The sequence below is a fragment of the Pithys albifrons genome, chromosome 7 (assembly GCF_047495875.1).
Source record: "Pithys albifrons albifrons isolate INPA30051 chromosome 7, PitAlb_v1, whole genome shotgun sequence".
NCBI classification, from domain to species: domain Eukaryota; kingdom Metazoa; phylum Chordata; class Aves; order Passeriformes; family Thamnophilidae; genus Pithys; species Pithys albifrons.
In genome coordinates, this window is record NC_092464.1 from 57,852,631 (window position 1) to 57,864,750 (window position 12,120).

At 52.0% G+C, this 12,120-nt stretch overlaps 2 protein-coding genes across 2 annotated transcripts in view; both read left to right on the forward strand.

Annotated features, from left to right (window-relative positions):
- The window catches only part of LOC139673814 (zinc finger protein 850-like), a 701,437-nt gene that overhangs the window by 324,203 nt on the left and 365,114 nt on the right, over nucleotides 1–12,120 (forward strand). The window contains 1 exon segment of the mRNA XM_071559633.1: nucleotides 10,591–11,178. Within this exon segment, the coding sequence (XP_071415734.1) occupies nucleotides 10,591–11,178 (588 nt within the window).
- On the forward strand, nucleotides 1,681–2,649 carry LOC139674206 (olfactory receptor 14J1-like). The gene has a single exon (XM_071560393.1). It carries the CDS (start codon nucleotides 1,681–1,683, stop codon nucleotides 2,647–2,649), a length of 969 nt encoding a protein of 322 aa, XP_071416494.1.

The window sequence follows — 12,120 nt, forward strand, 5'->3', positions numbered from 1 at the left end:
CTCACAGGGCTGGGGAGAAGGGCTGTGGGGAAGCAGCAATGGCTGAGAGCTGGGTCCTTGTGTGGATAAGGTGCTCTGTGGTTTGAAGGTGCTCAGAGCTGGACAGCAGTGCAGGAGATTTCACAGGATATTTTTCAAGAAGCACAGAAAGGCAGGGGCTGTTTCAAAGGGAATTATCCTGTTTATTACTTTTTTTTGTGGGCTATCTGGCCCATAAAAAGTAGAAATTAATTTCTCATTTCAGGACGTGGCACTTCCATTTCACATCTTTTACACCTACTGATGAATAAACCTGGGAGGATTAGAAACCTGCCAGGTACACACATCATCAGTGCTGCTTTTCCATTCTCCTCAGGGTTGCTTTGACATTGCCAGCAGATCCTGCACAGGCAGAGCTGTCCCTGGGCAGTGCCCTGTGCTGGGAGGGCTCTGCAGGGCAGAGCTGAGCACCCAGGGCTGGGATGGGCTCTGGGAGCACTGCCAGGGAAGCAGCTGCTGGTAGGGACAGCTCCAGGCAGCAGAGCCCTGGACAGGGAGTGAGAGGGAATTGCTGCTGAAATGCCGTGGCAGAGGAGTTAAGGCAACTCTGGGCCATCCCTGCTCTGCAGATTTCTGCCCAGAACAAGCCCCTGATCTCATCCACCACCCAGCAGAGTCCTTCCCTTTGGCCATCTGATTGTCTCTGTAGGGTCTCCATAGGAGTGTGGAGGAATTTCTCTATTTTCCCTTCCTCTTCATGCTGCCTTTGCTCCCAGCTCAGGTGGGAGCTCTGGGCAATGGGTCTCCTGGACTCTCCAGTCAGGATGTAACATCTTTAGGACATTCAGTTCTTTCCCTGGATGATCCTGCTCTCCTGCAGGATGCCTTCCTGAGGGGCAGAGCTGTGCCATTGCAGCCCTGTGTTCCCCACAGCCCCTGAGCACCGAGGCCATGGCAGTGGGGCTGCAAGGTGTGTTCAGGCAGCTGCAATGAGCCCTCTGTGCCCCTGGTGGGAGGGGAGAGCTGAGATATCTCTCTTCTCTAGGATGAGACAGGATGAGGAGTTTGAAGATGTGCACTTGGAAAATGAAGTCACCAGTTCTCAGCAGTGTCCAGTTTCTCCTCAGGGGAACCCCTGGGTGCCTTTGCCCTGCAGAACAGAGAGGTGACAGCCTTGGGCAGATGAGAGCAGGGCTGATGGATCTTGCCAAACATTGCAGGAATGGATGATCTCTTTGCCTCACAGGACACACAGGTTGTCTCTTAGATAGAAGTATAAATACCAAGGATGCCTGCCTCAAAAATTTCACTACTTGTGATGGAGCAAATAGAAGGAAAGAAACAAAACTATACCCCCACAGCTCTGCTCTGCAATAGGGTGAAATGGGAGTGACAATGTTGAGAAGCTTTTTAGCACCATGGATGGCTTAAAACTAACATCAGTCTCAGTTCCTATTTATCTTTTGTTGTAGGACAGAACTGAGTCTTCCAGAACATAATCAGAGCTCCTTTTTCCCTGGAGCTTTTTGAGCCAAGCCTCAACAGAAGTCCTCAAATGGACCAGCTAAAGGGTTTTTGTGAAAAAGAAGAGGTGATCTGAGGGTGTTACATAAGGACTAGAAGAGATTTTTTCAGAAACATGTACTGTGACTTGTTACTATATTTTTCTCCTTGGACAGGTGCTATACCCACGAGAAGCTCATGTCCAACAGCAGCTCCATCAGCCAGTTCCTCCTCCTGCCATTGGCAGACACGCGGCAGCTGCAGCTCCTGCACTTGTGGCTCTTCCTGGGCATCTCCCTGGCTGCCCTCCTGGGCAACGGCCTCATCATCAGCGCCGTAGCCTGCGACCACCACCTGCACACCCCCATGCACTTCTTCCTGCTCAACCTGTCCCTCACAGACCTGGGCTGCATCTGCACCACTGTCCCCAAAGCCATGCACAACTCCCTCTGGGACACCACAACCATCTCCTACATGGGATGTGCTGCACAGGTGTTTTTTTATTTCTTCTTCATTTCGGCAGACTTTTGCCTCCTCACCCTCATGTGCTACGACCGCTACGTTGCCATCTGCAAACCCCTGCACTACGGGACCCTCCTGGGCAGCAGAGCTTGTGCCCACATGGCAGCAGCTGCCTGGGCCAGTTGCTTTCTCTACTCCCTGCTGCACACAGCCAATACATTTTCCCTGCCCCTGTGCCATGGCAATGCCCTGAGCCAGTTCTTCTGTGAAATCCCACAGATCCTCAAGCTCTCCTGCTCACATTCCTACCTCAGGGAAGTTGGGCTCCTTGTGGTTAGTGCCTGTTTAACTTTTGGTTGTTTCATTTTCATAGTTTTCTCCTATGTGCAGATCTTCAGGGCTGTGCTGAGGATCCCCTCTGAGCAGGGACGGCACAAAGCCTTTTCCACGTGCCTCCCTCACCTGGCCGTGGTCTCCCTGTTTGTAAGCACTGGCATATTTTCCTACCTGAAACCTCCCTCCATCTCATCCCCATCCCTCGATCTGGCACTGTCAGTTCTGTACTCAGTGGTGCCTCCAGTACTGAACCCCCTCATCTACAGCCTGAGGAACCAGGAGCTCAAGGATGCCCTGAGGAAAATGATGACTGGATGCTTTTCAGCAGCAAGAACCTGTCAGTTTTCTTCTGTACAGTGTTCACAATAAAACTCATGACAGGCTCAGTTTGCCTTCACAGGTTTTCCTTGGTGCTCAGTGGGTTCTTTTTGTCATAATGTTGTGCACAATGAAATTATTTTATTCATCATCTCATCTAATTAATTTTTTATTTTCCTTAATTTTACTCTTTTAAATCTGTACTTGAGTAATTGTCCTATCTCTATTTTTAAACAAACTCTCTTGCAATAGTCCTGCCTGGCTGCTTACTAGTTTTGATTTGAGAGTTTCAGGCACCTGCTGTACAGTTCCATGTGTGCAGAGAAGGGCAAAGAGTCCCAGCACAGCAGCACTGCCAGGGAGCACCAGCACTGGGCCTTTGCTGACCTGCTCTCTTTCCACTTGTACACTCTCCTGCAGAGCCCCTGGGCTGGACTAAGGCCTTGGTCCTCTGCCAGCTGGGACACAGACCTGCTGCATGTCCATCCTGGGCTCACAGGCAGGGACAGGCCATGGGCACTGCTGGGACACAGCTGGGCTCCACAACAGCAGCTCCATCAGGAAAGGGCTTCTCCTTAGCTCAGGACATGCAGTCTTAGGGCTTTTTGCAAAGTCACTCTCAAGAACATGCCAAGGAAGAGACTCTGTAGAGGCTCCTTGTTTGCTTGTTCTCCAGGAGCTCTAAATCTGAGTGTGAACCAGCAAACAGAGCCCTGTAACTGCAGGGGCTACAGCAGAAAACAGGGAAAATGATCTGGTGAGTGTTCTATGTTACCCTCAGTGAACACACTACTGCTACCCATGACAACAATAGCAGTAATAAAAGCTGGAACTATAACAATAAACCCCACAAGAAGCACATGAGGAGCACAACACCATTGCCCCTCTGCTCACCACTCTGTGCCCAATGCCCAGCCCAGCCCAGACACAGATCAGCCCTTCCTGACCAACCCCCCATTAACACCCTGAGCACGGCCCTGCATCAAAGGGAACATCCCTTGGGCCAGTTGGGCTCAGCTGTCCTGGACTTGCTCCCTCCCAGTCCTGTGACCCTCAGGAGAAAATTGGAGGTCATGATTCTACAAACGTCTCACAAATTCCAAGTCAAAACCCAAACCCAAAGCACCTTGGAAAACCTGCAGCCCCTGAAGCTTTAAGGAGCCCCTCAAGGGCCAATCCTGACAAAGCCTCTCCAGGGACTCGTCCCAGCAGACCCTTGGAGGCCACGACTGCAGGGAGGGAAAGGCTCTGGGAGCAGCTCAGGTGCTGAGCAAAGCCTGGTTTGGCTGAAGGCAGCAGAAAGGCCCAGCCCTGACCCCCAGCCCGGGGAAGGCACATCCTGTCACTCACACCTTGCTCAGGGCTCTGCTGGGGGCACTGGCATGGGGGGTGATGCTGAGGGCAGGACAAGAGAAAGAGAATCAGGAGGGGAGGGGACAGGTCAAGAAGCCAATATTTCAACAAAGAAATTGAAAGGAGTGACACAAATGAAAACAGGAAACCAAAGTTACCTGGTCCCTGAACTCAACAAAACTTTCAAACTTGTGAAAAGATTCCAGCTGCCAGCCAGGTGAGTGGATTTCCACCTGGCTGCTTCCATGCTGGGATAGTGGGGCTGATAGTCAGCAGTTGCAAGGTCATGAAGGCCAAAAGCTGAGATTCCTTTGCTAGAGATTAGGAAATTGAAAGAGGAATTGTAAAAGAAGGAGAAATTTACAGTCTCTGGAGATGACTCTTCTCAAGCGTGAGGGCAAGAGATCCATTTCAGGAAGATGTTGTGAACTCCCAAGGAAAGTGAAGCTCTGGAAACAAAGGTATCCAGTACTTGAGGGAATTACCTGCACTGGAAATCATCTATAGTGACCTAAAAAGTGAAAACACCCCTAAAGACTCAGAGGATGTTCCTTGCACAATGGGCATGAGGAGGTTCAAAGCACTCCTGCATCGCATTCCAACAGCCTGATGGCATTGCATTCCCTCCAAATGGATACACCAGGAGATGGCATCCTCCTGGCTCTGAAATGTAGTAGAAACTCTGGGCACTTCCTCACCCCCATGGCCCAGCAGCTCAGCTCTCAGGGGCAGCCCAGGAGATCAGTCCTCTCCTGCCCCAGCCAGAGCGAAAGGGAGCCCCAAGCACGGGCCACGTGGTGATCTCTGGTTCTTTCTGCGTGACATGAGAAAGTGGGATGGTGAACCCACCTTTGAGCTGGGAGCTCATGGAGGTGAACTGAGAGGGAAGAGAGCTGTGGAGAAGGGGTCAGCCAAGAAGGATGTCCATGGAGTTGCTGCAGGGACACAAGAAGACAATCAGAAATCTCCCAGGCATAAAAGGACTAAACTCAACTCTTTTGATCCTGGTAACAGAACTTCTGGTCTGGTATCACAGAGGTCAGACAGTGAATACTCTGGCCAAGAACAGGAATAGAGGGTCCCTGCCTTTGGCCAGGAGGAGGACAGGGCTGACCAGGCACACTGCACTGTGTGGATTCAATGGCCTGGCACAGCAGATCCACAGAGGTGTAAAGCTTTAGTAGACACTGGTGCCCAGTGCACACTGATGGCATCAGGGCACAGGAGTGCAGAACCCTCTGGATCTCTGGAGTGGCAGGGGGATGCCAGGAGATGTCTGTGTTAGAGACTGAGGTGAGTTTAGGAGGGGACAATTGGGAAAAGCCCCACATTGTGTCTGGCCCAGACTGGCCTTGTTTTCTGGACACTCTGCTCAAGGTGCCCCAGGACACTCATCACAGACCAGCCCCTCCCAATGACCATTCCCAGCACTGGTTTGTCACCCACCTCTGAGAGGTGGTTTGTTCCTTCACAGAGGGACATCAAGTGACTGAGACAGAAGTGCAAGACATCCCAAGTCTTTGTCCCCTCAGGCACAGCATCATCTGTGCCACCAAGGGCTGTGAGCAGATCTGCTGTGCTGAGGCTCTGGGGCCTCGTGGCCTCCTGGCACAGCCCCAGGAAGGCTGGGCACTGTCACCCCTTGTCCTGCCCTCGGCATCACCCCCATGCCAGTGCCCCCAGCAGAGACCTGAGCAAGGTGTGAGGGACAGGATGTGCCTTCCCCAGGCTGGGGGTCAGGGCTGGGCCTTTCTGCTGCCTCCAGCCAAGCCAGGCTTTGCTCAGCACCTGAGCTGCTGCCCAGAGCCTTTGCCTCCCTGCAGTTGTGGCCTCCAAGGGTCTGCTGGGATGAGTCCCTGGGGAGGATTCTTCAGGAGTGGCCCTTGGGGGGCTCCTTAAAGCTTCAAGGGACTGCAGGTTTTTCAAAGTACTTTGAGTTTTTCTTTTGATTTGGAGTTTCTGAGAGGTTTGTTCAATTAAGGCCTCCAATTATCAGCTGTAACGAGTCCCTTGAGATTCTTGATCAGTAACAACACTCAGTGGGGCTTGTTAATGCTTCAAGGTACTCAAAGCTTATTGAAGTATTTCTTTTTGACTCCCAGTCTGTGAGAGGTTTGTGAAATCACGGCCTGCAATGATCTGCTTTAATTAGTCCCTTGAGAGGCTTTGTCAGTAACAGCCCAAGGTGAGGCTTGTTAATGCTTCAAGGGACTCAACATTTATTAAGGTACTTTCCCTTTCCTTTTGAAACTGAGTCTATGAGAGGTTTGTTCAATCAAGGCTTCCAATTATCTCCTCCTACCAGTCAGTGAAGAGCCTGTATTGGGAATGGCCCTCAGTGGGACCCATTAGTGCTTTGAGATACTTTGTGATTTTCTTCTGACTTTGACTGGTGGAAAGGTTTGTGCAATCTCCTCTCAGTACCTGAGGCTCAAGGGCTCAGCACCAAATGCACCACGGAGCTTGTTAAGATAAAGCAAAACTGAACAGATCATGGCTCTTTCTGAGTTTGCCCTCTAATCAAGGAGACTTAATTAAGTAATTTCCCTAATACAGTTTTGAAGAAAGATTTCAATGAGCTTCTAACAAATGTGCATTTCTGTTTTAAATTATTTGGATAATTACTTTTCTTTTTAGAGAAGAGGCGATTGCAGCATTCTCTGATTGATGTTGACCAAGGTTCCCTCACAAGAAGGTTTTGACTAATTGGAGAGCGATCCCTTCAGGTCTGACAGTGGGGACAACCTTGCTCCACACCTCCCCAGCCCCATCATGTCTCTCATCAGTCAGCTGGGACCTGCTTTGCTCTGAGAACTGACTGAACACAGGCAAGAGGGATTTTTCCTCTATTTTTGCAGCAACCTGAAACTCACAAGTTTCACCATTGAAAACAAACACACTCCTCGGACTTTCACCTCACATCCCCCCAATTTTACCCCAAATCCCCAGGATTCCACACAAAATCCCATAATTACTCTCAAAATCCCTTTAATTCCACCGAAAGATACCCTGATTTTCACCTCATACCACAATGGTTCTACTCCAAGTTGCTTTAATTCCAACTCATATCTCTATAAACCCATCAAAGTCCTGCTGATTTTGCCCCAGATCTCCCGTGTCTTCCACCCAAAATTCTATTAATTCCACATAAAACTCCTCTCATTTACCCCCAAATCCACTTAATTTTCCTGAATATCTCCATTATTTTTGCCCAGAGTTCCCTTAATTCCATCTATAACCTCCCCAATCCCATATATTTCACTAAAAATTACTTTAATTTCACCTAAAATTTCTCAATTCTCTTTATTTACACCTCAAATCTTCTTAACTACGTGCAAAAGTTCCTTATTTCTACCCAACATATCCCTAATTCCATCCCAAATCTCTGACCTCCACTCAAAAATACCTTCATCCCTCTTACAATCCCAAGTATTTCATCCCAAATCCTGAAGGTTCCACAGAAATCTCCTTAATTTCACATAAGGATTATTTAATTCCATCCCAAATTCCTTTAATTCCACCCAAACTCTCCAAATTTCACCTCAAATCCACTGAATTCCACTCTGAATTCCCTCAAATCCACACAAAATCCTTTCCCCAACTCACCAGCCCCCCAAGTGCCCCCAAATCCCCCCCAACCCCCAAGTGTCCCTTTGGAGCCCCAAATTCCGGGGAAGGACCCATGGGAAGGGGGGGCTGGGGGGCTTTGGGGAGGTTGGGGTGGATTTGGGGGCCTAGAGGGCACTTGGGGGCCACTTGGGGGTCCCATTGGGATCTGAGGGGCATTTATAGGGCACTGAGAAAGAACTTGGTTGTCCGAGGGGACCCCTGGGGGGTCACTCGAGTGTCCAGGGATGGAATCTGGGGGCCCAAAGAGGATTTCAGGGGTCACTTTTAAGTCCTGGAGGAACTTGGGGGTCACTTGGGGGTCCAGGGAGATGATTTGTGGGTCCTGAGTGGGTATTGGGGGAGCACTTGGGGGTCCTGGGGCCCTTCTGGGGCAGTTTGGGGTTTGGGGGACACTTGGGGGGTTGCAATGGGGGTGGGACCAACCCGATTGGGCGAGGGGGGGCGGGAGTTGTAGTCCCGCCTGTGATTGGCCAGAGCGGGCCGCGGTGCATCACGGGAAATGTAGTACGGGACAGGCTCAAAATGGCGCTGCTGGGAGAGATGAGCAATGGCGGCGCCATAGGGAGGTTTGGAAGATAATTGGGAACATTTAGGAAATATTCGGGGACTCAGGGCGGGCTTTGGGGATCCCTCACGACCCACTCACCCCCCACAGACCCGCGGGACCCCCCCGGGGCCGTGTTGGCTGTGACGGTGAAGGAGCCGGGTAAGCCCCTCCCCCCACCCCAGGATCCGCCTCGGGACCCCCCAAAATCACCAAAAAAAATCCCTGAGACCCCAAACCGCCCACCTGGGACCTCCCAAACTGCCTCGGCGCCCCAGGATGCCTCAAATCGCATTCTGAACTCTCTGGAGCATTGGAAACACTTCGGGCCCCCCCAAACGCCTCAGAGACCCCCTAAACCCCCTCCTAGACCCCCCCAAACCTCTTTCAGAGCGTCTGAACTGTCCAGAACCCACCGAACTACCCTCAGGCTATCCTGTATTTCCTCCCAGACCCCCCAAACCACCGCAGGACCCGCCAAAATCCCTTTCTGAAGCAACCAGACCTGCCAAATTCCCTCAACCTCCCCCCAGACCCCCACCCAGACCTCTCCAAACTGCCCCAAGACTCCCAAACTGCCTCAAACCCCTCCTAAATTCTGTCCCAGTCTCTCCAAACTGCCCCAAGGCCCTCAAACTACTTCCAGAACTCCCCAAACTAGGCCAGGATCCCCCTAAACCCCCTCCCAGAACCCCAATACTGCTCCCAGATCCCCCAAAACCATCTCTGAGTCCCCCAAGCCTTTCCCAGGACCCCCACACTGCTGTCAGACCCCCCCTGTACCACCCCAGGACCCCCCAAACCCTTCCCTGGCCCTCCAAAGTACTTCTGAACCTCTAAACTGCCGTCAGACCCTCCAAAACAACTATAGGACCCCCCAAACTCTGTCCCAGGACCCCCAAACTGCCCCAAGAGGCCCCTAAAACACCTCAGGAGCCCCAAACTGGGATCTGGAAGTGACAGCTGAAAGAGAGAGAACTGAAGCTGAGTGAGACACGTGGGCAGCCTGAAAAAACTGGAAAATGGGGTTTATTTGTTGTTTTTTTCTGCAAGTTGAAAGGGGAAAATTGGGGATGATTTTCTTGAAAAAGGGAACGGTGTGAGTGAGTGAGGAGTGACCTCAGTGTGGGGAACAAAGGGAGTCACCCTCAAAGGGGCTTTGCTTGGGGAGCATCTCTGGATGCTGGAAAATCCTGGGATCCTCCCATCCCCCCAAATGGAGGCGCCTGGCACAGATCCCCTAAAACCCCAAACCATCAAGATTTGGCCAAAACCCCCTCCAAAATATGCAGATTAAGACCAAAGGAATTCAAAGCACCAAAAATCACCTCCAAATTTTATTTCTGTGGTCTCTCCACTTTGGGGTTCTGGGGGTCCCCCCTGTCCAGGCTGTTGGGGGTGTCTTGTGTTTTGGGTGCCCCTCTCTGGGGTTCTGCTTTTTCCAGGCTGCTGGAGATCCTGGGAATGCCAGGGGTCCCCACTCTGTGATCTGACCCCTTTGGGGTTCTGGGATTCCCCCTCTCCAGGGTCCCAATTAGGAATGCCGAGGGTCCCAGAGGTCTCCTATGCCCTGACTCTGCTCTGGGATCCCCCTGGGATCCCAAAAAGGAGATCCCGGAAATGGGGCACCCTCAGGACCCCCGGCATCCTGGGGAGGGGGGGGCCCTATCCCCAAACTGTGGGACCCCAGAGAGGAGGGACCCCAAGAAACCCAAAGTGGGGAGACCAGAGAGGAGGGACCCCTTTGATTCCCGGGACCCCCGGCAGCCTGGAGAGGGCAGGGACCCCAGAGAGGGGGAACCCTCAATTGACGTGGGACCCCCAGCGGCCAAGACAGGGGAGACCCCCAGAACCCCAAAGTAAAGAGACCAGAGAGAGGAAACTCCTGAGAGGGGATTTTATTTACTTAATCTTACTGTTTTGGAGGGTTTTAAGGGCACAAGATGCCTGGTGAATTCCAGAGATGGACTTGGGCAGGAGGATCACCCAACCTTATTTTTCCCCCCAAATCAGGATTTCTCCTGCCCAAAGCTTGTCGGAATGGAGGAAAAGGCTGTGAGGAAGAGGAAGATGCCCCGGGACCCCCAGGCAGGTGAGGAGGAAGTCAGTGCCCCTTTGCCCCTCCCTTGTGCTGCATCTTCCAGCCCAGCATGGCCCCGGCTGCAGGACAACCCCGCTGCCGACGCCGTCCTGCCGGGGCCGGGTTTGGGGGGATGTCCTTGGCCTTCCCTGTGGGCCAGAGGCAAATGCCCTGCCTGTCCTTGTTCCTTCCTGCCCCAGGCCCCGAGCTGAGCACGGAGAGCACGGAGGACAAATCCCCCCGGCAGAACCTGCTGGCAGAGGCTGTTTTGAACAGCTCCAGGGAACAGGAAGTCACTGGGGAGGAAAAGCCACGGAGATCTGCCAGGAGGGGCTCCAAACCCAGCCCACTGTGCTCAGAGGAGGAAAGAAGCAGGGCCAGGAAGGCAGCCAGACATTCAGCCAGAGCTCCAACCTGGTGGTGCAGCAGAATCTTCACACAAAGGAAAAGTGCTACAAGTGCTTGGAATGTGGGAAGAGCTTCAGCAGCAGCTCCGACCTGTTCCGCCACCAGCACATCCACACTGGGGAACGGCCCTACACCTGTGGGGAATGTGGGAAGAGCTTCAGATCCAGCTCCAACCTGATACAGCACAAGATGGTCCACACTGGGGAACGTCCCTACGAGTGTTCCCAGTGTGGGAAGAGGTTTCAGACCAGCTCAGCTCTCCTCCTGCATCAGCTCACACACACAGAGGAGAGGCCCTTCCGCTGCACCGACTGAGGGAAGAGCTTCAACCAGAAGGCCCACCTCATCACCCACCAGAGCATCCACACTGGGGAGAGGCCCTATGAGTGTGGGGAGTGTGGGAAGAGCTTCAAACGCAACTCCCACCTCATGTCCCACTGGCTTATCCACACAGGGGAGAGGCCTTACAAGTGCTTGGAGTGTGGGAAGAGCTTCATCCGGAGCACTCACTTGACTTTACACCAACGGACCCACCGGTAAGTGAAGCCCTACAAGTGCCCCGACTGCAGGACGAGCTTTATCTGCTGCTCTATCTCCATCATCCATTGGAGGACTCATGTTGGATGATCCACAGTGACTCATTTTGGGCACAGACCTTGTGACCCATGTTGGGTAAAGATTTGATGACCAACATTCTTGATGAGTCTTGTTTAGGACAGACGTGGTGACCCACGTTCCAGGTGATCCATGCTGGGCACAGCCCTGGTGACCTGTAGGTACAGAAAATTCAGGGGTGAGCAATTCAGACCTGTACAGACCCTGTGAGACTGGGGTAGCTATCAGCTGAGAAGCAGCAAGGAGCACAGCTGCTGGTAGGTGATAGGGAGGAGGTTACTCCCCAGGGATTCACACAGTAGTTTCTCACAGGACTCTGCAGGTGCTTGAAAAGATCGAGGATGAGATAATATAAACATTGGGCTTGTGAGATATGGGTTATAACCAATTGGGGTTTGCAGGTACATGGTGTGAGGTTCAATTTAGCCAATGGTATGTAGCTTTAGTTCCATATAAACTGTGTGTGGTGTGTAATAAATCTGCATTCACTTGATCATAATGATCTGTGTGGTGTCCAGTTCCTCCGACGTTTATTTTTTGTTTACTTTAACTGGTGCCCGAATGGCAGTGGATCCTCGTAACAGATGAAGATTTTCCCTTGGATTGCTGCATCCCTGACCCCTGCATCCTGTAAAAGGAGCAGTAGAATGAGAGGAAGAAAAGTGGAGAAGTTTTCCAACCAAAGAGACCACTGCCCCGGCGGTCAGCAGGCCTGCAGTGCCCCATGGAGTCTGGAGTTAAGGGGTGCACCTCGGAGTGACGACAAGTCATCTGGAAATCTCGCTCAAAAATTCAGGTGAGCGAGCAGTTGGGAAGGTGATGGGGGTGAGCTCTTCCAATGCATCTGTTCTGAGAAAGGGATTTGCCATAATTTTTGGGCTTTGAAGTATTT

What these genes read in the sequence shown, in the direction of transcription:
- LOC139674206 (XM_071560393.1), top strand. Translation starts at nt 1,681, where the DNA reads ATGTCCAACAGCAGCTCCATCAGCCAGTTCCTCCTCCTGCCATTGGCA.